At 39.4% G+C, this 27666-nt stretch overlaps 1 protein-coding gene across 2 annotated transcripts; it reads left to right on the top strand.

Moving 5' to 3' along the window:
- The first annotated feature begins 2879 nt into the window (after positions 1-2879).
- On the top strand, positions 2880-26380 carry Crnkl1 (crooked neck pre-mRNA splicing factor 1). Of its 2 annotated transcripts, XM_042666406.1 has the most exons (15): positions 2880-2884; positions 7041-7118; positions 9364-9516; positions 13534-13625; positions 14632-14790; positions 15218-15384; positions 17331-17509; positions 18555-18725; positions 20035-20226; positions 20998-21057; positions 21713-21793; positions 22830-23069; positions 23984-24085; positions 24508-24756; positions 26010-26380. In XM_042666406.1, the coding sequence occupies exons 2-15, from the start codon at positions 7068-7070 to the stop codon at positions 26175-26177; spliced, it is 2064 nt and encodes a 687-aa protein (XP_042522340.1). In that variant the 5' UTR covers positions 2880-2884; positions 7041-7067; the 3' UTR covers positions 26178-26380. The 2 variants fall into 2 exon arrangements, with proteins under 2 accessions (XP_042522340.1, XP_042522339.1); XM_042666405.1 differs by lacking the exon at positions 2880-2884 and having other exon boundaries at positions 6969-7118.
- The last annotated feature ends 1286 nt before the right edge of the window (positions 26381-27666 follow it).

Raw genomic sequence — 27666 nt, 5'->3', positions numbered from 1 at the left:
CAAACCCAGCTTTAGAAACAGCCCATACTTCCCAATCTTATAAAACCTGATATTTTAAGATGTTAATGTACTCATTTCTTAATATTTTCCTATATAACAATGAAATAAATTAACAGTGATATTTCCATAGCTCATGCAGTCAACAAGCCATATACACAACCTGAGTCTATTTTGCCTTTGGTATAAGAGGATGGTGGAGAACTACCTGTTTCATGTGCTGTGTGGCCACTGCTGTGCACCCATTGTAGTAGGGTGACTGTAGTGAACTATGGAGTCTAGTTGGGTACTGTCTTGTATGGGTTCATAATAGTAGATTTTCATTTTGCAAAAGAAGAAACCCAGTATCTATATAACATCTAACTGCCAATAAACACTTTTAAGCTGCAACAAGTCCACTTAAATTCTTTAGCTGCCAATAAACATTTTTTTTAAGCTGCAGCAAGTCTACTCAAATACTAATACTCTTTCTTTGTAGATTACCAATATGGAAAAGCCCAACAATCAGAAAGTTGTTTTCAGGGAAGGGAAATGGGCTGTGGTAAAGAACACAAACTAGGGGCTGGGAAGTTGGCTCAGTGGTAGAGCGCTTACCTTGCATGCCTGAGGCCCTGGGTTCGATTCCTCAGCACCACATAAGCAAAAAGAAAAAAGCCGGAAGTGGTGCTGTGACTCAAGTGGTAGAGTGCAAGTCTTGAGCTGAAGAGCTGAGGGACAGTGCCCAGGCCCAGAGTTCAGGCCCCACGACTGGACCCCCCCCCCCCGAAAAAAAACAAAACAAAACAAAAAAAAAGAACACAAACTAGGAAATCAGAGTATCAGGGATGACATCTTCCATCACTTTTTAGTCATGTGACCTTGGGCAAGTTACTTAAACTGTATTGCTTCAGTTTTCTCATATATAAACTGAGATAGTACACATAGCATAAAAGAATTTTATAAATGAGTTAGGATATGCAAAACACCGGGATCAATGTGTAACATCCAGCTAACTGTCAAGAAAATATTAGCCATCATTACTAATGGAACATGGATATTCTTCTCAGGTTCCTAAACAGCACACACCAAGAAGTTGCTCACAGCTCCTGGAGCCTAGAGGGTCCTCATCCTCACCCCCTATAGACATGCCAAGCCAAGGAACCCAGAGATGGACAAGGCTTTCTTGGTACCTCACACTTTGCTGTGAATCTCTATACTGTTGGTGACCACAGGGCCAATCAATCCTGTTGTTATTGATACATTCACTCCTAGGTAAACGATGTCACTTTCTTAGGGGTCTACTCAAGTTTTGATGACAAAACAAGTACTTCCTTTATAGATCTCAGTGGCAGGCAATCATTGAATCCATGACATATATCAATTATTCTTAGCTTTTTATTTTAAAAATTCGTTTTTAAGCTGGACACCCGTGCTTACACAGCTTATGCCTATTATAATCCTAGCTACTCAGAAGCTAAGACTGGAGGATTGTAGTTCAAAGCCAGCCCAGGCAGAAAAGCCCATGAGACTCATCTCCAGTTAACTACCAAAGTGAAGCTGTTGCTCAAGCGGTACAGCACTATACTAGTCTTGAGCATAAAAGCTCAGGGATAGCACACAGGTCCTGAGTTCAAGCCCCAGAATCAGCTGGGGTGCACACATGCACAGAGTTTTTAATTATATACACAATCAATTAATAGCCAATCATAGTGAAAAGCACAAAATTTCTTTATATATAAATCTGAAATTGTTTATTACGGTAAAATAGATAAATACCTAATTTATCATTTGAACTGTATTAGTAGTATTAAGTTCATTCATAATATTGGACAGTTACTACTACTATCCACATCCAAAATCTTTCATCTGAAATTCTGTTTGAATATCTTTGTCCCAAAGGCCTCTTTTCTTCAGACAGGTAGAGTATACTTTAAGACAGGATTTTCTATTTTAGTAGGTTCAAACATGCACCACACATTCTGGGATATGTATCAGAGCCTATTAGGTAGATAATCATGAAAAGGTGGCACACTTCTCACCTTTTTTCACTCCACATTTGGGAAAACATTAGCAAACACTAAAATGGAGACTTGTTTCAAAAGAAGCAATCACTCTGTTTCTAGCTATCAGCTAAATAAATGACTACTCAATTACATTTGCCATACTCCCTGTGATCCTGTGAAGACATGGCATATTAATAGAACCAGTGTGTGTGTGTGTATGTTCAAGCAAGTGTTATCCTTTACCTTAACTGGGTAAGAATAGACTTTAAAATGCCTATACTGTCAAAGCTAGTCATAAATACTGTCATTCCTGGTTTAGGTTTTAATTGGAAAACAAAAGGGGAAAGGCAACTAGTTTATGAAACATCATATCATAAGCTATACTACGTGTACATAAAAATTGTAAGTAAGAAAGAAAAAGTGACAGATTTTGAAAAAAGAAAACTCAGAAGTGTGGGAGGCAAGACAACTCTTCTACCTAGATGGCAATGGCTGAGCAGGAGGCTGAGCATTGACGGAAGTGATGGGACCACACCTAACCACAAGCTCAGGAGAGGTTTTCCACTCTAGGACAACAGGACAGACCTTTTCAAACACAGAATTGAGACTAAAGCCACATATTCTGCAGGGACTTTGGAGGATTGGGCCCCTGAGTGAATGCAGAAGTCTGGGAAAATCATACACACACACACACACACACACAGAAGCATTGAGATTTTTCTACTCAAAGCTTTACACAATAAACAAAGTAAAACTTGTAATCCCAGCTACTCAGGAGGCTGAGATTGGAAGAATAATGTTCAAAGTTGACTCAGGCAGTTAGGGAGATCTAGTAAAACCAACACACCAGGTGTAGAGGTAGGCTTGTTATCTCAACTGCAGGAGGCATAGATAGGAGGGTGGCAGTCCTAGGTTGGTCCCAGACAAAAGACACAAGCCACCATCTGAAAAATAACTGAAAGAATGAAAGGGCTGAGGTGGTGGTTCAAAGGGAAGTACACTTTCCAAGAAAGCACAAGGCCTGGCCCTCAGTTCAAAACTCCAGTATTGCCAAAAAGAAAAGGGAAAGTGGGGAAGAAGGTAAGGGAAAAGAGAGGGAGAGCAGGAGAGTAGGGAGGGAGGGAGAAAGGTAGGGAAGGAGGCAGGCAGAAGTAAAGATGGAAAGAGGGAGAAAGGGGGAAGGGGAATAGAGAAGTTGAGAAGAGGGGAGAGGGGAGAGAGGGAAGAATATTGGTAATAAGTTCTCATTCTAAAGTTTTTGGCATCCCTATCTACACTACCTGTGTACTATGGGGAGTCAGCAAGAGCTTTAGATAATATTCTGAAAGACACTACAAAACAAGTTTAATACAAACGTCAACTAATTAGATGACTTATTAAATGTTCGATTACACTGGAATTCCCTAAAATCAAATGGAAAGAAAATAAAAAGTGTGGTTAAAAAGCATGAAACACTGAATGAAATCTGTCTTAGAAGAATTCCAGAGAATAAATGAAATGCTTGAAAATAATGGTAAATGACTTTCAGAACTGAAGACATGAATTTTCAGTTTTGAAAAGGAAAATAAAAACAAACACTAAATACACAGCAGTGAAACTACAAAACCCCAACATGAGAAAACCCTAAAGCAACTAGAGAAAAAACAGAAGACCTATTGAAGACTGTTTCTCATCAGCAAAATTAGAGCCTGCAGGCCACAGGTTGGAAAGCTTCTTTTCAAAGGACAGGATAAGAGCTGGGAAGGTGGCTCAGTGGTAGAGTGCCTGCCTTGCATGCATGAGGCCCTGGGTTCAATTCCTCTGTCCCACATAGGCAGAAAAAGCTGGAAGTGGCACTGTGGCTCAACTGGTAGAGCACTATCCTTGAGCTGAAGAGCTCAGGCCCAGAGTTCAGGCCCCATGACTGACAAAAGAAAAAAAAAAAAAAATCAAAGGACCAGGTAAATATTTTAGGCTCTATGACCTACATTCCCTCTGGGAAGCTACTCAACTCTACTTTAGCACAGTAACAGGCAGAGCCAAAAATCACCCAAAGAATGTCTATATTGCAGTAGGATTATACTTACGAGCATCGAAATTTGACTTTTACATAATCTTCATGTATGGTGAAATATTTTTTCCATCTTTTCAAAGGTAAAATAGGGAGGGCTAACCAAGAGGATGAAGGATAAACATGTTCCACGGGCTTCATTTACATATATAGAAATAAAGCAATATCACAGATTTCATAGTTCTACGAGGAAAACGTTATAGAGATAGTGGAGGTTGATAGAAATACATTGCTTACCTGTATAGAAATGTCACAGTGGCAGTAGCCTTGTACAACTAATTTGTGCTAATAAAAAAGGTAAAATAAATATCGTAAAGTTCACAGGGTACACAAAATAGGAGATGAGCTGAAAATTTGCCATATGGGTTGTAGTTTTCACTCTAAAATATTTACTACTAGACGACTATTTTAAAAATACAAAGAGAAAAGTTACTATTAACCTGGAATGCTCTGCTTAAACAACCACCAAAAAAAAAATGAAGATGAAATCAAGACAAAATTATTGGTGGGAGTGTAAACTTGTTCAACCACCTTGGAAAGCAGTATAGAGGTTCCTCAAGAGACTACATATGGAACTCCCCTATGACCCAGCAATCCCACTTTTGGGCATTTACCCAAACGATCACAAACAATGCCATAATAAAGCTACCAGCAATTATGTTTATCGCAGCATTATTTACCATAGCTAAGATATGGAACCAACCCAGATGCCCCTCAGTAGATGAATGGATCAAGAAAATGTGGTATATGTATGTATGTGTGTGTGTGTATAATGGAATTCTATGCCTCCGTCAGAAAGAATGATACCTCTCCATTTGTTAGGAAATGGAAAGACTTAGAAAAAATTATATTAAGTGAAGTAAGCCAGGCCCAAAGAAACATAGGTCCCATGGTTTCCCTTATTAGCAATAACTAGCATATGTTTAGGCAAGCAGAAAAGGTCAAAAGCTATGTACATGACCATATAAGATGATGTTAAGCGAAATGAACCCCAAGATAGAGACACAAGAGGTTTTATCTTTGTTGCTGTTGTTTTTAACGTACTTATAATGTACCATATGATTTTTTTGTTTCTTTTGTATGTTCTTCCCCCATGGTATAACACCTGTTTTCATTGTATTTGATTCCAGTGCCCTGCATCTTATATAAACATTTTTCTAATTTGGGGAGGGGAAGGGAAATAACAAAATGCTGAAATAAGGATAATGGTTGACCCATTGTAACAATGAGATGTACAAGACACTATGTTGAAAACAAACTTTACAACTTGGAGGGGTGGAGGAAGGTGTTGGGGAGGTGGTGAGGGAAGGGATGATACGGGAAAAACAAAAGAGGAGGTAACAATGCTCAATAGGAAATGTACTCATTACCCTGCTCATGTAACTGTAACCCCTCTGTACAGTATCTTTACAATAAAAATGTATACAAAAAAATAGAAAAAGAGATCAAGATGATTATATACACAGACTGAAAAAAATAGTATTAAAAATCTTTGATTGAAAGAACCAGGCAGATATATTTCAGAAAAAAAATTCAAATCAGAAATAAGTGGCTTACAAAGGAGTGGCTTGAAAAAAAAAAGATAACCATCAATTGACATAAGCACTGATGTCAAAAAGAATAGTAATAGCCAGGCACTGGTGGCTCACGCCTGTAATCCTAGCTACTCAGGAGGCTGAGATCTGAGGATCACGATTCAAAGCCGGGCAGGAAAATCTGTGAGACTCTTACCTCCAATAAACCACTAGAAAACTGGCTCAAGCAGTGGAGCGCTTGCCTTGACTGAAGAGCCAAGGACCGGGCCCAAGCCCAGAGTTCAAGCCCCACTACCGACAATAAATAAATAAATAGAATAGTAATAATTTTCCCTTTAAAATGACCAATGTGGTAGAATGTTTGTCTAACATGTGCAATGCTCTGGGTTCAATCAACAACACTTCAAAAGGAAAAAAAATGAAAAGAAGAAAAGGGCAAAAGGAATTACTAAACATTAAAAACGTGAGATACAAGCATCAGGATCAGAAGTACTTTAAGGTGCTTGAATTTTTGAGTCTTGCTAACTTGATGGCTTAGGATTAAAAATAAAAAAGGGATGTCACTTAAGGGAAACGCACTTTTATCTTCTTCCTGCTAGTAATACACAAACTAGCCCGACTCTTTTTAACTTTGGGAAAGTAAGATACTTTAAATCAGTTAGTGATAGAGAACTATGGCGACTATTTTGATATTGTTTCTGGCCCACGGCAGTTTTAGAAAGCTGTGTTGAAATATTTGAAATCAGTATTAATCAACATTTCTCCGAATACTGAAAAAGTCTTTACAACGGAGGAAGAAGCCTCTTAACTCATGAGCTATGACAGGAAGCCAATCCAGACAAAACCAAGTCAGAGCCTAGCTCTAAAAATCAGCTGCCCACGGTGGATCTCACCTACACGCGTCCCCCGCACCTGGGAAAAGCAGGAAGGATGATGGGCTGACCCTAGCAGGGACACGAGGCGGGGCGGTGTCTCCCTCCGGTTGGGTTCCCTCGTAGCAGGCCCCACGCCACGGCTGGGACGCGACCCTCGGGACCCCCGACACTCGGAGCCCGGCAGCTCGCCCCGGGGCGCGCAGGAATGGTAGTTTCCCGGCCAGCGGATAGATCCCAGATTGCTTCTAGCTCCCCTCGAGGGTGCCACGGCTCGGCCCCCCTCCTAGCCTCCCGCAGGGTCGCCCCGGTCCCTGAGAGGGACCTGGGAGGCCGCCCTGCGGTCCCAGACCCAGGTTGTGCAGCCCGGCCGGGCCAGCGCCACTCACCCCTCAGCTCCGCCGAGCCGCCGCGCTCCGCCCACTCTCCCAGGGAGGAGGACGCGCAGCCGGTTACTACGGAAACGGCGCCGCCTTCGTCACGGTGCGTGCGCGGAGGTCAAAGGTCAGCCCTCAGAGTTCCGGTTCCGGGACTCGGTTTGTTGTGAGGGGAAGCTTCGTCGCGTCGGCGAGCTGTCCGGCTGGGTGTTTTTTGGGGGTCCAAGTGTGTGCGGGGATCTCCTCCTGCAGACATGGCGGCCTCCACCGCGGCCGGGAAGCAGCGGATTCCTAAAGTGGCCAAGGTAGGTGCCCGATCCGCCTTCTCGTGAGCAGCGGGCCCGGGGCGGGAGGCTGCCCCACGCAGCCCGGGTCGTTGTCTGCGGGAGCGGCTCGCTCCTGCGCCGGGGCGAGGGGGAGGGAAGGGGAAGGCACCGGGGAAGTGGAGCGCGGCTCGCCTCCGCCGTGCGTCCGCGGGAGGAGTGGCGTCGGCCCGGCGAAGACGTGCTGGGCAGCGCCCTGGCGGGCAGCCGGGCCTGGACGCGGGTCCTCTTAGTCGCGGCAATCTGTGCCACGGGCCGTGGCGCCCACCGTAATCAACGGCGGGGGTTGGGGGGGACGGATAATCTTCTAGCGAACTTGACGGTGGAAATGACTAAAGCCGAGAACTGAGGGTTGAACAGCTAAGAGAGATTGGAAGTCGACGACAGGTGTTTGGGGCACTGGCACAATTGAAGCAAGAGTTGTGTTGTCTTGCTTCTGACGACGTGGCAGGCCTTGTCCTAATCTTAACTCTTCTTCCTGCCTGTCTTCCCCCCCCCCCCCACGTCCCCCCCCACACACCCGGCTCATCCTTCCCCCACCCCTCCCACACACCCCCTCCTCCCTCTCCTCCCTTCCTCCATTTATTTATTTACTTGCTTAGGTTTTTTTTAGAGCTATAAGGCCCTTAAGTCCCTATTAAATATGAGCTATCATGATCATTTCCCCATGCATGGCGTTAAATAATGTTTCTTAAGAGCAAGTCCATAGGCATATGGTCAACGTAGTTTATTTGCACCGAACCCGTTGAAATCGTTTAAGCCGGGAGAGTGACAAAAGGTGAAGTTAACGGGATTGCTTACAAGTGTGAAAATATCACAGTGAAATCCCCTTTGTAAAACGAACGGATTCTAATAAAGCGGTCAGACACTTAAAACAACTTCTGTTGGATGCTAGTGGCTCACATAGAAATAGAATGCTAGGACATATCTAATTTAAACGTTACTTGTTAAGCACATTTAAAAAGCAAAAAAAGTGGTGTTAACTTTAGTGCTATAATTGTATTCCAGCATATCCAAAAATATTTTAATGTTTACTCATAATGAGACGAAGTCTTAAAGACCATTGTATATATTGCAACATGATTCATCCCAACTTGTGACTTACAGGTAGTGTTGGACAGCACAAGTCTTTAAGACCCCAAGAAGATTACAGTGTAATGAAAATACCTTTAGATTAATTTTAAATGCCATAAAAATCAAATCATCCACCAAGGTTATTGAAATATGTATTAATCTATAGTAGAGGTCGTAATGCTAAGAAGTAGTACATATTTGATAAAGCAAAAATCTATGGTGAGAACTTTATCTGAACAGCCTCATTTTTATTATTATCCTCATCTAAAATGAAAAAAGCCTGCCCTTCTCACCCTTCTTTTTCTCTGGAGAGTTTTGCCCCTGGGTTGGTAATAGATCCTGTGTATGAAATAGAAAATGTAATCTTTTTTCTTTTTTGTATTGTGAAGAAATGTCAACATGTGGTATAGGAGATCTTTTAATCACGCTTAGAAAGTTCACATCCAGAAAAAAAAAGGGAAGGGGCAGCAGTTAAACCTCTGTGAAGCACACTACCAAAACATAGAAATGTCTTTTTCGCTCCCTCTCCCCCTGTTTCCTTCCCTTTGAAATGTTTATTTGATTGTTAAAATTGATTTTCACTCCCAATTTTAATCAGAGTATGTTTTAAATTAAGCTTGAGGGCATAGCTGTGACTCAGTATAAATACATGCAAGTAGTTTTCATTTACATTTACAAAACATTTTTAGTAAAAATATTGAAGTTCAGTTTTCCATTTAAAAAGACTTTTTTTTTTTTTTTCTTGTGGTAGAGCTTGTACTCAGGCCCTGGGCACTGGTCCCTTAGGTTTTGTGCTCAAGGCTAGTGCTCAACCACTTGAGCCATAGCCCTACTTCCAGCTTTTTGGTGATTAGTTGGAGAGAAGAGTCTAATGGACTTTCTTGCCTGGGCTGGCTTAAAACTGCCAGTCTTTTGAGTAGCCAGGACTATAGGCATGAGCCACTGGTGCGTGACAAAAATTTTGTTTTTAATGGGTTGTTTAGCAACATCCTTCCACTGACACTTCAAGGAAGGAAAAAAGAGCTAGCTAATAGTAGGATCATCTAGTACCTAAAGTTTGGTGACTAGATAATTCAGACTTCATGGTAGTTTTAACTATTTTCTGTCTGCAAATTAATTCACTTATATGAAGAAATGTCTTCTTTCTTAAAAGGTAAAAAACAAAGCTCCGGCTGAAGTACAGATAACTGCTGAACAACTCTTAAGAGAAGCTAAAGAACGAGAGCTTGAGCTTCTCCCACCTCCACCTCAACAGAAGATCACAGATGAAGAAGAATTAAATGATTACAAGCTAAGGAAAAGGAAGGTCAGTTCATGTGATATCTTTCAGTTTATTGCCAAGAATTCATCAGTATTTGACCTTCCTCATTTTTGATACAATGAAGTTAACATTTCCAGCTACATGAATAATACAACATTTAGTGACCAGAAAGTGTATTTTGCCAAAATATATAAATGTTACAAGTGGTCCAGAGCTATAATTTTTGGTGTTGTGTCACAGTGTAGCAGATGGAATCACTGGCACTTGAAGAGAGGTACACCTAGCAGGGAGGCTCCATTGTGCACTTCTGTCTGAACCACCATCATTTGTAGTAGTTACTGCTTAGAGGAAAATCATGAAGAGAGCCTTTGGGATCTGATTTGACATCACTCTGTGGGATTATTATTTTTAAAATATAATTTTATTGATAGTAAGGTATTGTATAGAAGGGTTACCATTTCATAAGTCAAGTAATCTTTCCTTTTTTGGCAATGTCACCCCATCCTTTACTTTCCCCCAGTTCTCCCATCTCTTCATCTCTTCTTTTTCCATATAGTGTATACTGAATAGCATAATTACATTTGTTCAGTCTTCCTCCCTATGTAGTGTTACATTCTGTGAATTACTGAGAGGACTTAAAAGTAACATTCAAAAATGTTTTCTTTGGGGAACAGGAATAGAGTCTATTAAAGTATCAGTTGTCAAGGGCAGCAGGAGAAAATATGAAAACTTCTGCCAACAAGTTTTCATTTTGCTTGCATGTAACAACTGTAAATGTAACTTTCAATAGTGAGTTTCTTATTCCTCAAGGACTCCAGGATGTAATTTCTCTTAAACAAGAACAAAATAATCTTCTTAGTACTTGTTTTTAACGTTTATTATCTTTCAGTAGTTGTGCAAAGGAGTTGCCATTCAACAAAGCAGTTTATGAATACAGTGCATCTTGATGAGTGCCACGCCAACATTCTCACCCATCCCTCCCATCCCACCTCTTAATTTTTTCTTAATTGTGTTTGATATGCATTGAATTTCTGACTGCATTCTCCCCTACTTTTTCTCTTCATTTGTCTACCCCACTCTCTGCCTCTTTCAAGGATCTCTTTCTTGGATTTTATTTAGTTGAACTGTGATTTCGACTTTCTAAGGGATTACATTGAGTTCTCCCCTAAAACTACTAGTATTTTAGTTCATAAATTGGTGTACACTTGTATACAACCCAAAGTATTTACTTAAATATTTATAAACTAATTCTAGCTTCCACATATGAGAGAAAACATGTAACCCTTGTCTCTCTGGGACTGACTTCACAACATAATTTTTTCCAGGTCCTTTTCATTTCTTTGCAAATGATGCAGTTTCTTTGTTTCTTTGTTTGTTCCTTCCATCCTTCCTTTCCTTCCTTTCCTTCCTTTCCTTCCTTCCTTCCTTCCTTCCTTCCTTCCCTCCCCCCCCCCTCTCTTTCTCTCTCTCTCTTTCTTTCTTTCTTTTTGGTCAGTCATGGGGCTTGAACTTTGGGCCTGGGCGCTGTCCCTGAGCTCTTCAGCGCAAGCCACAGCACCACTTCCAGTTTTCTGGTTGTTTATTGGAGATAAGAGTCTCACAGACTTTCCTGGCCCCGGCTGGCTTTGAACCGTGATCCTCAGATCTCAGACTCCTGTGTAGCTAGGATTATAGGTGTGAGCCACCAGCTCCCAACTTGCAATATCATTCTTTCTAATGGATGAGTAAACTACCATTGTGTATATATACTGCATTTTCTGAATCCATTCATCCTCTGAAGGGTATCTGGGCTGATTCCGTATCTTGCCCATGATGAATAGTGCTGCAGTGAACATGGTTGAACTGGTGGCTTTAGTATATCTAGTTTGTAATCTTTTGGATAAATTCCCAAGAGTAGGAATGCTAGATCATAGTATAGTTCTGTTTATGTTTGTGAGGAACCTCCAGAGTGGTTAAACAAATTTATACTCCCACTAATAGTATATTAGGGTTCCCTTTGCCCACTTCTTTGCCAGCATCTGTTATTATTTGTATTCTAACTGGGGTGAAGTTGGAATCTCAGTATTGTTTTGATTTGCACTTCCTTTATGGCCAGAGATATTGAGCATTCTTCATATGTTTGGTGGCCATTTTTACTTCTGTAAAATCTCTCTTTAGCTCATTAATCCAATTATTAACTTTTTTTTTAACCATTTAGTAGGTTTTTTTGGCTTTGATTTGTCAGTTGTGGAGCTTGAACTCAGGTCCTGGGCACTGTCCCTGAGCTTCTTTGCTCAAGGCTAGCACTCTACCACTCTGAGCCACAGTAGTACTGGTGGCTAATTGGAGATAAGAGTCTCAGACTTGACTGCCTGGGCTGCCTTCAAACTGTGATCCTTAGATCTCAGCCTCCTGAGTAGCTAGGATTACAGGTGTGAGCCACCGGCACCCAGCAAGGATTTAGTTTTTTAAGCTCTCTGTATATTCTGTGTATTAGGTCATTGTTTGATGTTAGCTGGCAAAAATCTCCCATTCTGTAGACTGTCTTTTTAGCCTGTTAAGCTATATCCTTTGCCAAGCAGAAATCTTTTAGTTTGATCCAATCCTATTTATCAAGTTAGTATTTGATTGGCTATGTTTCTGGATTGATTTAGAAAGTTCCTGCCTATTCCAAGAAGTCCTAATGCTTCTCCTATTCCTTCCTGTAATAGTTTCTTGGTTTCAGGTCATACATTGATGTATTCGATCCATTTTGAATTGATACTGCTGCAAGGTGAGAGATAGGGATCCAGTTTCAGTTTTCTGTATGTGGTTAGCCATTTTTCCCAGCATCATTTGTTGAAGCGGCTATCTTTATTCCAATGTATATTTGTGGCTTCCATACCGAATATATTAGGAGGTGGCTGTCAGTGTATTTCTGGGGTCTTCTGTCCCATTGATTCCTGGGCCTGTTTTTGTGGTAATAGCAGGCTGTTTTCATTACTGTAACTCTGTAGTAGAGTTTGAAGTTTGGTATTATGTCTCCAGCACTACCTTTTCTGCTCTGGATTGCTTTTGTGATTCAGGACCTTTTGTACTTCCATATGAATTTTTGGCTTGTTTTCTCTATCTCATGGGAAGAATGATGTTGGGATTTTGATGAGTATTGCACTGAATTTGTAGATTGTTTTGGGCAGTATTGCCATTTTCATGATAATTCTGCCAGTCCAGGGATATGGAAGATCTTTTCACTCCTTTACGTTGTCTTCAATTTCCTTCTTTAAATTTTTATAGTTTCCATTGCAGAGGTACTTTGCATCCTTAATTAGGTTACTTCTTAGGGATTTTTTTTTTTTTTGAGACTGTTGCAAATGGAGTGGCTTTCCTGATTTCAGTCTTGATCGTTTCCTTGTTGGTATACAGGAAAGCTACTGATTTTTGTGGATTTTGTACTCTACTACTTTGCCAACATTTTTAATCAGCTCTAGTAGCTTAGGGAGGAATATATAGAGTCCTTTAAATATAAGATCATGTCATCTGCAATTAGGGATAATTTTATTTCTTCCTGTGCTATTTGGATTTACTTTATGTCTTTCTCTTGCCTTACTGCTTTTGCCAGCAATTCCAGTAATTTTTTTTTCTTTTTTTTTTTTTTTGGCCAGTCCTGGGGCTTCAACTCAGGACCTCGATACTGTCCCTGAGCTTCTTTTGCTCAAGGCTAGCACTCTACCACTTGAGTCACAGTGCCACTTTCAGCTTTTTCTGTTTGTGTGGTACTGAGGAATTGAATCCAGGGCTTCGTGCATGCTAGGCAAGCACTCTACCACTAAGCCACATTCCTAGCCCCTCCAGTAATATTTTGAAGAGGAGTGGAAAAAGTGGACATCCTTATCTTGTTTCCAATTTTAGAGGAAATGGTTTTAGTTTTTCATCATTAAGTATAATGTTGGCTGTAGGTTTGTTATTGAAAGCCTTTCTTATGTTGAGGAATGTTCCATGTATTTCTAGCATCTCAAGTCTTTTATTATTAGACTGACAATAGACAAAAAGTGAAGGTAATTTTAATATTTTCCTCTTAACATAACCTTTTTTGCCTTTTTTCAGACATTTGAAGATAACATAAGAAAAAACAGGACTGTGATTAGTAACTGGATAAAATACGCACAATGGGAAGAAAGTCTAAAGGAAATTCAAAGGTGAAATTGCTAAGAATATAATTTTTAAATATAAAGGTTTTGTAAGGTAACAGATTAGGAAAAATTTAAGCACAAGTAATAAGTTGTGCTTCTGGTAGTCATTTTGAGCTCTGCTCCCTGGGAAGCCCTAAGGTTTTTTTGAGGGACACTGTGGAAAGATAGTCTTGGGAGCAAGGCAGGAAGAACTTATACTGGTGGTTCTGAATCACTAGTACATGATTGTAGCTAGAGAAGCACACTTCCGTCTGCTTTCTATATGGTGAGATTTTAATATAAAATGTCCTGCTGAAAACCAGTGACCACCAAGATAAAAACTGGAACCCGTGCCTCTGTTACCTAGTCTATGTTCTCCCTTACACCCCTGCCCTCTCTTGCCTGTTTACTTGGCAATTCCTGAACACATCATTTCTCCTTGCTTGGCTATTCCCTCTTCCTGAAGATGGACATGCCTCCCCACCAATCTAGACCTCTTGGTATACTAGAACTTTCTTTTAAATTCTTAATTCTGAAGTTACCTGCTACCTAGGCTGTTCCACTAAACAGTCATGTACACTTTCTCTGCTTCCTGTGTAGATCCAGTATAATGTTCATTATATTGCATTATTATTATATGCTCATCTACCCTTCAGACTTTGTACTATAACTTGAGAATGTTGTGCCTTTTTATCTTTTTATTTATTTAGTTAGTTAGTTTTGGACAGTCTTAGAGCTTGAACTGAGTGCTGTCTCTCAAGGCTAGCACTCTACTACTACTGGAGCCGCAGCACCATTCCAGCTTTTTCTGTTTATGTGGTATTGAGGAATTGAACCCAGGGCTCCATGCATGCAAGGCAAGCACTGTACCACTAAGCCACATTCCCAACCCTTTTTTTTTTTTATCTTTATGCCAAGAATTTGGGTTGTGTTGTGCATTCAAATAATATAGCGTATTGAAGGTAGTCTGAAATATGGTGCTTCAGATGCTGTATATACTGCTTTTGATACTTTCCAAATCTTGCTTCCTAAGGGCCCGATCCATATACGAGCGTGCTTTAGATGTAGACTATCGAAATATTACACTCTGGCTGAAATATGCAGAAATGGAAATGAAGAATCGCCAGGTCAATCATGCCCGAAATATCTGGGACCGTGCCATAACAACACTGCCACGAGTCAATCAGTTCTGGTAAATTTTTTATCTAACCAAGCAGTTTGTATGTTTATTTTTTTTTTACAGAGTTGGCAACTTTTTTATATTTAACTTTACATCTTTAATTATTCTATCTGAAATACTTTAAATATGCTATAAGTGCTTTTTAATGTCATATGTCTATGTCATAATCTTAATGTTTATTAATCGTGTGATCAAATTAACATTGTAGTTACAATCTTAGAATCTTCTCCTTGAAGTAGATGATTTTAAGAAAGTATGTGCTTCCCCATGTTTCACTATTTCCTCAGATTTTTATTTTAATAGAAAATATGTTTGATTTAACCTTTAGGAAAGGTAAAATTTAAAATTTCATGTAACAAAGGAAGCAGTATAAATTGCTACAAATCATGTATTCCCTAAATCGTTGTGACCACAGCAGGTATTATTGATTTTGTTCAAGGTACAAGTACACATATATGGAGGAGATGTTGGGGAACATTGCTGGTGCCCGGCAGGTGTTTGAGCGCTGGATGGAATGGCAGCCTGAGGAGCAAGCCTGGCACTCCTACATTAATTTTGAGCTGAGATACAAAGAAGTGGAGCGCGCACGTACCATTTATGAACGATATATCCTTTGGACAAAACTTGGATGGTTCTGTTGTCCTGGCTCCTCTTCCTCTTTTAGAGATGATGTTGGGTCAGGACACATGGTTGTTAATGTATACAGGTTTCATCATACATTTATTTTGTAGGAACATACAACCAGTTTGCACAGCAGTCTGAAAGTTCCTCAAAAAACTAAACATAGATCCTCCCTAGAACCTAGCCATACCACTCCCGGGCATCTACCCAGAGCATCACAAGCCATGTTCATTGCTGCACTATTTACAATAGCCCAGCTATGGGAACAGTCCAGATGCCCTACAATAGATGAGTGGATCCAAAAAATGTAGTACCTATACCCGATAGAATTTTACATGGCCATTAGAAAGAATAAAAATATGTCATTTACAGGGAAATGGATGGACCTAGAACAAATAATGTTAAGTGAGGTAAGCCAAGCTCAGATAAATGGTGCATGTTTTCTGTCATATGTAGAAGCTAGATCCAAAATACACTGGGATATGATAGGCATTCACACACAGAGAGACCAAAGGAGGATACTGTTAGGGGAGAAACACAAAGGTATAATGCCTCTGTGTTTCTGGTCATATAAAATATTTATCAAAATGAAAAAAAGTCTCTCTTGGCTCATGTTACCAATTTTTTTGTGGCATCTTTTCCATCCTTAATCATTAGTACAAATATATAATGGTATCGTATATAATGGCACCATTTAGTGATCATGTCCTTTGGGACAGAAAGTAAAAGTCAGGATTAATAGAGGGAGGTTGGTATTAGGTTTCCTTATTTGCATGTGAAGAAAACAGACAAGTTGAAAGATATGTCTTAGGGGCTGGGAAGGTGGCTCAGTGGTAGAGCGCTTGTCTTGCATGCCTGAGGCCCTGGGTTCCATTCCTCAGCACCACATAAGCAAAAGGAAAAAAGCTGGAAGTGGTGCTGTGGCTCAAGTGGTGGAGCGCTGGCCTTGAGCTGAAGAGCTGAGGGACAGCGCCCAGGCCCAGAGTTCAGGCCCCATGACCGGACCCAAAAAAAAAAAAAGATATGTCTTAGGTTATATGACTAGTAATCAGTTTGAATTTTCTTACTTCATTGTACTTGTACTACATTGAATAAGCAAGGAGGCAGATTGAGGTAAACCAGATTACCCCCACCCTCATGGAGATCACACCTATGTATGTCTTTTATCACCTTTACTCAATGGTCAGGTTTTGAGGTGGCTTGGTGTAGTTTGTTGACCATTCATTTTTTTTGTTTTGTTCTCTCCCCCCCCCCCCCCCCCCCAGTGGTAGAGAGGTACTGGGATTTGAACTTGGACCTTGCATTTACCAGGAAATCACTTTACTATTTGAGTCATGCCTCCAGCACTTTTTGCTTTCATTTTTCAGATAGTCTTGCATTTATTACTAGACTAGTCTGAACCATAATTCTCCCATTTATTCTTACTAAGTAGCTGGGATGACTAGTGAAAGCCACCACTCTGATTTTTATTGGTTGAGATGCAGTCTTGTAAAGTTTTTACTCAGGTTGGTCTTGAAATGCAGTCCTCCCAATCTCAGTCTTTAAGTAGTATTTCATGTGTGTAAGCCATCATGCCTGGCTTTTTCAAGCTGGGAATTGAGCCCATACTATTGATATGCTAAGCAAAAGCCCTACTACTCAGTTTGTTCTTCCATTGGTGCAGGTACTTGGACTTAGACTCACAGACTTGAGCTCTTGCTTAGCTTTTTCTGCTCATGGCTGGTACTTGAGCCACACTTCTACTTCCAGCTTTTTGCTAATTAATTGGAGGCAAGTGTTTCTTAAGGATTTATCTGCCTAGACTGCCTTTAAACTTCAATTCTTAGATCTCAGCCTCTTGAGTAGCTAAGTAGGTGTGAATTGACAGTGCCCAGCCCTTGTTTGTTCAAAGTTGTGTTGTCCTTCCTGGTATTCCCTTAATTCTCCTGCACTTGTTCTTGTGCACCCGGATGTGAAGAACTGGATCAAGTATGCCCGCTTTGAAGAAAAACATGCTTATTTCGCCCATGCAAGGAAAGTGTATGAGAGAGCTGTTGAGTTCTTTGGAGATGAACACATGGATGAACACCTTTATGTGGCCTTTGCAAAATTTGAGGAAAACCAGAAAGAAGTAAGTATATTTCACGGACTTGATTACATTACTAAACAACTTAGCAAAAATCACATCTATACACAAAATAATTTGTTTCCTTTTTTTCTTATGCTTAAGGAAAATGTTTTCAAAATACAAAAACAGTGTCATACAGAGAATAGCATATGTATGTGGTGGCTGTACAGATTGGGAGCTGAATGATTATAAATTATATATTCGTTGTGTTTTGTTTGAAAAAAATTAAGCCTTTAAATCTGAACATCTGTAAATTAAGAGTCATTTGGCATCCTCACTAAAGGCTTTTGTAGGAAATAAATCTGGGAAACAAACTAAAAAGCCCTTAGAACAGAAAACATCATTTAGAATAAAAACAGACTATCCCCAAAGAAGTCCATAAGGCATAAAACTGTATAGACTTGAGAGAGATAGGCCAAAGTCTTAACAGAATTACATGATGGGTGTTCAGATTATGCTGTAGAAAGGATCCACTGAAGATTTTTCAGTGGGAGAGAAACTGAATATGATTTATGTTTAAAAGAGATCTTCTGGCCAGTTTATGGAGAATAAATCAGGAAGAGGGTGGCAAAAATGGAACTAGGGAGGTCAGTGGGTTGAGTCTTGAAATATTCTAGTTAGGAATGGAGATGTGTCTGCAGGGGGAGGAAGAGAATAAAAGGGCTGTGATGAAGAGGTAGAGTGTCAGGGCTTGATGGAGTAGTAACTGTGGGAAATGAGAAAAGATCCAAGGTGACTCTTGGTCTTTCAGTGAGAGCCAATAAATGACTGAATGTATTGCATGCTGAGAAATGAGAATGTTTCAGGTTGGATGGTGAAAAAAAACATAAGCTCAATTTTGGTCCTAGAAATGTTAGGCAAACTGTTAAATGTAGAGGTCAAGGAAGCATATCAGTTCTTTCTGACAGAAATATCTTCAATAAAAGAGAAATCTTATTCTGGATATTTTGAGGTCTCAAACTGTAATTTGCAAGTAATTTATGTCAGTTACTCTCCAAGCTCTGACTAGAGTGGAAAAATGGTGTTGAAGATAATCATCTTTGTTTAGTTTGAAAGGGTACGAGTCATCTACAAGTATGCCTTAGATAGAATTCCAAAACATGAGGCCCAAGATCTCTTCAAAAACTATACTATTTTTGAGAAGAAGTTTGGTGACAGGCGGGGTATTGAAGATATCATCGTGAGCAAACGGAGATTCCAATATGAAGAGGAAGTGAAGGTGAGTCTATTGTAGGTTAACTGCAGATAACTGAGATAGGCTAATTTATACTATCTACAGAAATATAAGTAACAGCAAATTAGACCATCAGTGAGTATTCTTGGGATGTGTTTGTGATGAGTTGGCATCTGTTTCAGACTAGTTGGAATAAATGACTGGTAGAATAGGCAAACAAACTATGCTTTGTAACTCACCTGTGGAAAGTCCTTTTACTAGCTGCTGACCATGTACTGTGGCATTTGAGCAAGAGCCAGGCTTGGTGGATCATTTCTGTAATCCCAGAATTTAGGATAGGTAGAAGCAGGAAGATGGCAAGTTAAAGGCCAGCATGGGCTCTATAGGGAGTCCCCAACAAATCCTGGTGTTGTGGCTCATGCCTAAAATTGCAGTACTTGAAAGGCTGATAAAGGAAGATCAAGAGTTTGAAGCCAGCCTGGGATAAATTGCAAGACTTTTGTCTCCAAAACATTTTTTAAAAATGGCAGAAGGAGGCAGAAGTGTCACAAGTTTGAGGCCAGTCCAGGCAAAGCTTGCAAGACCCTATTTTTGAAACATGAAAGTAAGAGCCGGGCTTCAGTGGCTCACGCCTATAATCCTAGCTACTTAGGAGGCTGAAATCTGAGGATCATGGTTCAAAGCCATCCCAGGCTTTGAATGAATTAGGTTTTGCCAGGTGTGGTCATACAACTTTTGTTAGTTGTGGGGCTTGATCTCTGGGCCTGGGCGGTGTCCCTCAACTCTTCAGCTCAAGGTAAGCGCTCTACCACTTGAGCCACAGCGCCACTTCTGGTTTTCTGAGTGGTTTATTAGAGCTAAGCGTCTCACGACTTTCCTGTCTGGGCTGGCTTTGAACCATGATCCTCAGGTCTCAGCCTCCTGAGTAGCTAAGATTACAGGCGTGAGCCACCGGCTCCCAGCTTGATAACTTTAAAATCCCAGCACTAGTGAGCTAAAGCAGTAGAACCCAAATTCCAGGCTTGGACTAAACAAAGAAAAGGCAGGCTTTGGGATTGTAAGCATAATGCCATTGTAGTTTTATTATCAATACAGTGATGCACAGTCGTGTGCACTTAGAATAGGAACCTCATTATTGAGGTAGAGAACGGGGCTTTCTTGTGGAGCAACTAGTCAGTAACGTGTCCTCTGTATTTCTTTTCTCATTCCTTTTATGCGATTTTTAGGGATTATGTTTTAAAATGAGGTAACACAATGTAGAAGGAAAAATTCCTAAAATATAGGAAGGTATTTTATTGCCTTCTTTCATCTCGTATAAACTGGCCAGTGTAGATTTTTTCACTTGTTTTTCTAGGCTAATCCACATAATTACGATGCGTGGTTTGATTACTTGCGCTTGGTGGAAAGTGATGCAGAAGCTGAAACGGTGCGAGAGGTTTATGAGCGAGCCATTGCCAACGTCCCCCCCATTCAGGAGAAGAGGCACTGGAAGCGCTACATATATCTTTGGATCAACTATGCACTCTACGAAGAGTTAGAGGCAAAGGTAAAAAAAGTAATAAATATGTGCTGACTCTGGGGTTTTTTTTTTGATGTTTTGAATTTTTAAATTTTATTGTAAAGTTTCTGTACAGCGTGCTGACTCTTAATGATTTCTTTTCCCCTCTACTCACAACTTCTCTGTTATGGATAGCAACTGTCCTTTAAAAAAAGACATTTGGTTTTAGTTTCTTACAGGTCTTGATTTAGTCATATAGATATTCTCTATAGGTACTTTAAATTGTCAGTGTGGCTATTAGAGATGCATGTGAGATCTTTGTGTTTGAAACCGTCAGGCATAACACCATTTCATTTGGAACTTGAAAGACAGTGACATAGCCCATGATTTAAATGTTATCATTTCCTAATTTATCTGCTTTCTCATTAATAGGAATCGGTTAGGTTGTACATTTTTGCTTTTAGTAAATACCAGTCACATTTTCAGAAATTGGTTATGTGCAAATAGGTAAAGATTAACCCTTTATTGTTCTGAGACCATAAAAAATCTTTTGTTTCTTTATGCTGTCAGGCAAAAGGCCTTCTACAAAGAAGCGCTCAGAATTTGATGGCCATGTTGTTGGTGATTCTTAAAGTTTGATGGCTAAAGGTAGTTTATACTTTCTGATAATAAACAGAATCTGCATTTGAAAGTAACAACTTGAGAAAAACTTATTCCATGTTGGGGATGTACATTTTTACTAGTATTCATAAAACTAGAAAGTAGTAAAATTAATTTTAGTAACAGACCTCAGTGTTTTGTCACACTTTGTTACTACAGGATCCTGAGAGGACAAGACAGGTATATCAAGCCTCTTTGGAATTAATTCCTCATAAAAAGGTATGCTTGCTCAAAAGTGTTTAGTCTCAACTGGGTCAAAATCCTGTTGCTTGTGAAATAATGGGATGAAATAAAACTTACTGAATATTTCCCAGTATGTACTAGGCACATGGAAAACAAATGAAATCTCCTTGCCTCTGTAAACAGACTAGTTGGGTTTATTTCAGAGGATAATTTGTGTTGAGTGACAAATGAATAATATAGAATATAATAAAGATAATATAGAAACTCACAAGAAGCTGGGTAACTTGAAAAGTATGAGTAGAAGGAGAAAGAGACCACACAGTATGTGTGGGACACAGAAACCACTATGCTGACAACTAAGTGCACACATGTATGGATTAATACTGCCCCACCTGGAGTTGGGAGATATCTTACCTCTGCCAGGTTTCCAAGCATAAGAAAGAAATGTTTCCTGCTCTGGAAGTGTTGACTGACTTACCTTCCTAGAAAAGAAGGAATACTCTGCCTGACAAGGAGCTCACAAAATGAAGCCTGTTCCTAAATAGAGCATACAGTATCATGAAGTACAAGGCATATTTTTAACTATTGGGAAATAGTCATCTCATTTTGAATTTTTAAGGAATTTAAATTGCCAGTGATGTAGTTGAAATGAATCTTTTAAACTAGATATTTCCATGCTTTTGTTTTCTAGTTCACATTTGCCAAAATGTGGTTATATTATGCACAATTTGAAATAAGACAGAAAAATTTACCATTTGCCAGAAGAGCTTTGGTAAGTAAAAAAAAAATATATGCTTATGTTTTATAAAAGGAAATTAAAGTTTTCATGCCTAAAAGTCATATAGTTCCTATGTTTAAAAATCAGCAGATAGGGGCTGGGAAGGTGGCTCAGTGGTAGAGTGCTTGCCTTGCATACATGAGGCCCTGGGTTCGATTTCTCAGCACCACATTAGCAGAAAAAGCTGGAAGTGGCGCTGTGGCTCAAGTGGTAGAGCTCTAGCCTTGAACTGAAGAGCTGAGGGACATGCCCACGCCCAGAGTTCAGGCCCCATGACTGACCAAAAAAAAAAGCAGCTATTTATACTATAAAAATGTTCCATTTTATGGATATTCCACATCATGTTTATCACCTCAAAATAAGTAAATAAAACAGCACAAGGGCATTATGATGTATGTTCATGATACTGACATTCGAAAGGCTCAGGGAAGAGCACAGCCTAGGCTACATGGAAAAACCCAATCTCACAGAAAATAAAGCAATAGGCATATATTCCTTTATAGCCTGATACAAGTCAGAAAACACACATCCCTTGAAAAAACATTGGGCTATAACATTGGAAAAATGTAGAACTACTCATTACTAGAACTAGTGATTTGTTTCTATGTAGCTTCCTCTTACTGTGTCCTTAAGGTTTCTTAATAGTGTCAAATACTGTTTAAATACAATTTTCCTTCAGATAGGCTCTTTTCTTCCTGTGGGCAGCAAGTCAGGTTTTATTCTTTGATGCTTTTACATTTAAAGAAGGTTTTATGTATCTATATCCCCTAAGGAATTCTGAGCTAAATTTAAAACCGCAAATAGTTTTCTGTATAATTCTAGAATACTACCTTTTGCTAACTAGATACCAGAGACCACAGGCCATCTTGTCAGCCAAAAAAATGTCACCATCGAGCAACAGAATGGCCTCTTGTGTTGATTCAGCAAGGTTTTTCCTCAGCAGAAGACAGCTTCTAGGACAGGTTAAGCATGATTGCACAAGTTGAACCCACTAAGGTATCACAATGGTCTGGTCGTTTTAATTTTCCAGGGAACTTCTATAGGCAAATGTCCAAAGAACAAGTTATTTAAAGGCTACATAGAATTGGAACTACAGCTTCGAGAATTTGACAGATGTCGGAAGCTTTATGAAAAGTTCTTGGAATTTGGACCTGAAAATTGTACCTCATGGATTAAATTTGCAGAATTAGAGACAATCCTTGGTGATATTGAGAGAGCCCGGGCAATCTATGAATTAGCCATCAGCCAGCCACGCTTAGACATGCCAGAGGTGAGGATCTCAATTTCAATGTAGTTTCTACACAGTTCTTTAGTATCCTATACCTATTTAAATTTGTTTGGTGTTTCAGAGTACAGAGATGACCCAAATTACCTAGTCTCAGGTTAACATTTTTTTTCTATTTGCAAGGCAGGAGGAAGTGCTGATGAGTCAGCTTTAAAATCAGCCCCCTACATGTAGACCAGAGCAGTTAAACACAGATGAATTTGGATAAAATGGAGTGGATGGTTAAAGGAAGGCTAAAGGGAATGTGGAAAAAGCCTGGCAAAGAAACTGCCAGGAACTGCATTTAGCAGTATAAAGGGATGAGAGTAGTGAATGCACACCCTATAGTCTAGAATAGTTTTGCCACAAGATGGCGCCACACTACAGCCAGCTAGGACCAGTTTGAGTCTAACAAGAGCCAGGTTAACAGGACCCTGTATGTTAAGCTTCAAGCCTCGCTGACCTTACTAGGGTGGGGCTTTCTGTATCACCTGGTTCTGTTGATCTCATCCTTTGCCCTGAACTGCTAGTTCCTAGGTGTGCAGGCCATTTATCTTTGTGCCCTGACAGGCTATAACTAAACATTTTTAATTTGAACTCAGGTAACAAGGAATTTGCAGTGGAGGTACAAACATATGTAGTGGCTGACTTGGTATATTTTCTTCGAGAAGTTATTGTATGTGGAAGGATCATGAAAGTACCTAGAAGTGAACTTAAAACTGAATCTAAGGTCTTTTTTTTTTTCCTGTATCTTGTAGAAGTCTAGCTAAGTTTTGACAAGCTTATTTTACCCACATGCAGTCTGTTAATTGTGGCATAAAAGTCCATGTTCCTAGATGTAGGTTACAATGATAACAACATGCTTCTACTCAATGCCATTTAACTCAGTGTCAGGATTGACTCATTATGCTGTTTCTTAGGTGCTTTGGAAATCATACATTGACTTTGAAATTGAGCAGGAAGAAACTGAAAGAACACGAAATCTTTACCGACAGTTGCTCCAGCGAACACAACATGTCAAGGTATCCTGTGCCTTGTAAATCTTTGATTTTGCAAGAACCAGCAGTCCTAAAAGTTATACTGTATTTAAGTGATTTTTAAAGAAAATTTATTTTAAATATCTTCCTTGATTTTGGAGAGAGCTTATTTTTCTTAAGTCTCAAGATTTTAGAACATTAAGCTTATATATAGTCAGTTTATATTGTATATAAATATCTTGAGTGTCACAGAACTGAAATATAGTTTGACTATATCAGACACCTAATTTACTATAGAAATATACTGCTTCATTACTTATGAGGAAGCACCCAGTCTATGTTCATGTTCTTTGGAATACCACTGATGGACACATATATAGATGTCATGGGCTAGAAATTTATGAATTGTACTGCATTCTGGTCTTATGGGTGACATGGTTAATTTGGCTCTGTAACTTTTTTTGAAGGTATGGATCAGTTTTGCTCAGTTTGAGCTGTCGTCAGGAAAAGAAGGAAGTGTGGCTAAATGCAGACAGATTTATGAAGAGGCTAACAAAACCATGCGGAATTGTGAAGAAAAGGAAGAGAGACTTATGTTGCTAGAATCTTGGAGAAGCTTTGAAGATGAATTTGGAACAGTATCAGATAAGGAGAGAGTAGACAAACTCATGCCAGAGAAAGTCAAGAAGAGAAGAAAGGTCCAGACTGATGATGGGGTAAGCTGTTCCTTGGCACTGTTCACCATTGATGAAATTAGAAATGCATTGGACTGAACTTTGTGGGGCTTTTTTAATTTTTCTTTTTTTGGTGTGGGTCTTGAACTTGGCCTGAGCACTATCCCTGAGTCTCTTCATGCTCAAAGCTAGCTCTCTACCACTTGCCACAGCATCACTTCTGGTTTTTGAGTTGTTAATTGGAGAGGAGCCTCATGAGGACTTTTCTGCTTCAAACTGCAATACTCAGATCTCAGACCCCTGAGTAGCTGGGATTACAGTTGTGAGCCACCTGACTTTAACTTTGTATTTTAAAGTAGTATATGTACTTCCTAAAATGGAATTCTGAAATAAGTCAATTGCCATCTGGCTAGTTGGGAAAGGTAATTATAGAGAACAGTAAGCAGGAAGTCAATGTGGAGAGAAATGAAACATTGAGCCAGTCCTAAAGATTTGTATGATTAGTGGAAGGAACATGGGGAGATCATTTCAGGCTCTTATGCATAAAAAGACAGGATCAAAATGCTAGCTTTTCATAGAACTTGAGGGACTTATATTAGAGGAAGATAACTTTTTAGTGCGGTGGTGTGTTTTGTTTTTGTCATGGGGCTTAAACTCTGGGCCTGGGTGCTGTCCCTGAGCTCTTCAGCTCAAGGCGAATGCTCTATCACTTGAGCCACAGCACCACTTCCAGTGTTCTGGCGGTTAGTTGAACTTTCCTGCCCAAGCTGGCTTTGAACGGTGATCCTCAGGTCTTAGCTTCCTGATTAGCTAGGATTACAGGCATGACCCACCAATGCCCGGATAGTGGGGCCTTTTTATAAGTCAAGGGAGAGTGGAAGCTGGCAAGGGTGGAAAACATCTAACCATATGGCCCTGGAAATCATTTGGTACACGACAGGACAGACATGTATTCTTGTCTTCATCTGCCTGTGTCTGTCTGTATTGATAATATTGTATGGCCCTACAAATGTAAATTCCCAAATGAACTTTGGCTAAAAAAGGTTCCCCACCCATTTAGGGCAGTATTTATAATTAACATCAGTGATCTGAAACTTGCAGGCAAGTATGAATAATGTAATGCATACATTTATGACTGCTACTAAATTAATGGCACTTTAATTCTTAGATTGGCCTTTAATTTTGTAAAATTAACATCAGTTAACACTGAACTTTGTTTCCCAGTTAAAAACTCTCCACTTTATGTGAAACCTTCATGTTTCAGCCATGCATTCACTTGCCTTTCATTTTTTCAGTCTGATGCAGGCTGGGAAGAATACTATGACTACATCTTTCCAGAAGATGCTGCCAACCAACCTAACCTCAAGCTTCTGGCTATGGCCAAACTTTGGAAGAAACAACAACAGGAAAAAGAGGCTGCTGAGCAAGACCCTGATAAAGACATTGATGAAAGTGAATCTTGAACACTCATTCATATTAAGAAGCATTTAATGTTTTTTTATAAACTTAGTTTGGGACTCTTGACTCCTGGAACTTTTTATATATATTTCACTAGAAAGGGTTTCAAATCTTTGACAGATATATTTTTTAATTATTATAAAAATGTTTTGTGTTAGTGAGGGGTGGGGAGTTGCAAGTAAAATCATTTTTAACTGATTTTTCTTTATTCAATTATGTCCAAACTTTTTTAATGTTTGCCATATATATTGTATTAGGAAATGTAGTTAAGGTAATGCTTAGCATCTATTTTGGGCAGACATATTTTGAGTGTTTGTCTTTTTTTAAAAAAAGTTTTCATGTTCAGTCATACCATTATTTTTCAGGTATAGTTTTCTGATGCTTGTTTTCTTCATGAAGATGTATGCATCCATCTGAAACCTCTAAATTTTTGCTGTTAAGTCACAAAGAAAGTTCAATTCTCAGCACTTCCCCTTAAGTGATTTTCAGTTTCCTCAATGGGGTAATTCTTTGATGGCACATTCTGAAGATTAGAAAAGGAATATTCCTGGTGCACAGTAAGTGTTCGGTAAACTATTTGCTCCCAGCCACTTGTGTATATTCATTCCTTTACAGAACTGAATGTGTTTAGGTTCGTTTAGCTCTAATAACTCATAATACCAGCAAATGTTACCATTCTTGTGCTATGTTAAGCTTTAATATGTAGTTACCTTAGGTATTCCTCACACAAGGAACCAAGAGTAAGTATTAGGTGTCAGTTATGAGTAGGCGTAACTGTAGCACACTGGGAGGTATTAATTGGTACTTCAGGCAGAAAGAATGCAAGGTTGCTGGAGTTTGGGAAACTATATGACATCTTCTCTATAGAGCTACTTGGTATTATTATTAATCTTGAAATTAAGACAGTATATGAAAGTGGGATAAATGTTTTTCATCACTGGAGCAGTTGATGCTGAGTACTGAGATCTGTTAGCCAGCAAGGAGGGAATTTTTGTGATTTTAATTATCCTTTAGGTGATTTTTCAGAGTTAAGGGGTCAGAATGCTGAGATCCGAATCTGTGAGCATGTGCCATTGGCTTTTAAGAGGAAGTTTTTCTCTTGCAAGAACAAAATGTTCTTTCTACTTTAGTGTATCACCAAAAGACTTGTCTAGGCTCTTTACCATTTGAGCTATTCTGCCAACTCAAGGTTTTTTTCTAAAGGCTTAATTTTTCCCTAAAGCTTTGTAACAAACTGTGGTGGAGTATGTCCCAACTATTTAGTAAGCTAAAGCAGGAGGGTAACTTGAACCCAGGAGTTCCAAGCCAGTGTGTACAGCCAGCAAGACCCTAATTTCCTATTGTGTGTGTATGTATATGTGTGTATATATATGTATATATACATACATGTACATACGTATATATACATACATGTATGTACATACATATTTTTAATTAGTATAGAATTTTCTTTACTCTATGGGTATTTCCCATATTACAGGTAATGAAACTGCA

The sequence above is a fragment of the Dipodomys spectabilis genome, unplaced genomic scaffold (assembly GCF_019054845.1).
Source record: "Dipodomys spectabilis isolate Male_0828 unplaced genomic scaffold, ASM1905484v1 ptg000365l, whole genome shotgun sequence".
Classification (NCBI taxonomy): domain Eukaryota; kingdom Metazoa; phylum Chordata; class Mammalia; order Rodentia; family Heteromyidae; genus Dipodomys; species Dipodomys spectabilis.
Note: the sequence above shows the minus strand (reverse complement) of the source record. Positions and strands in the feature narration are given on the sequence as shown.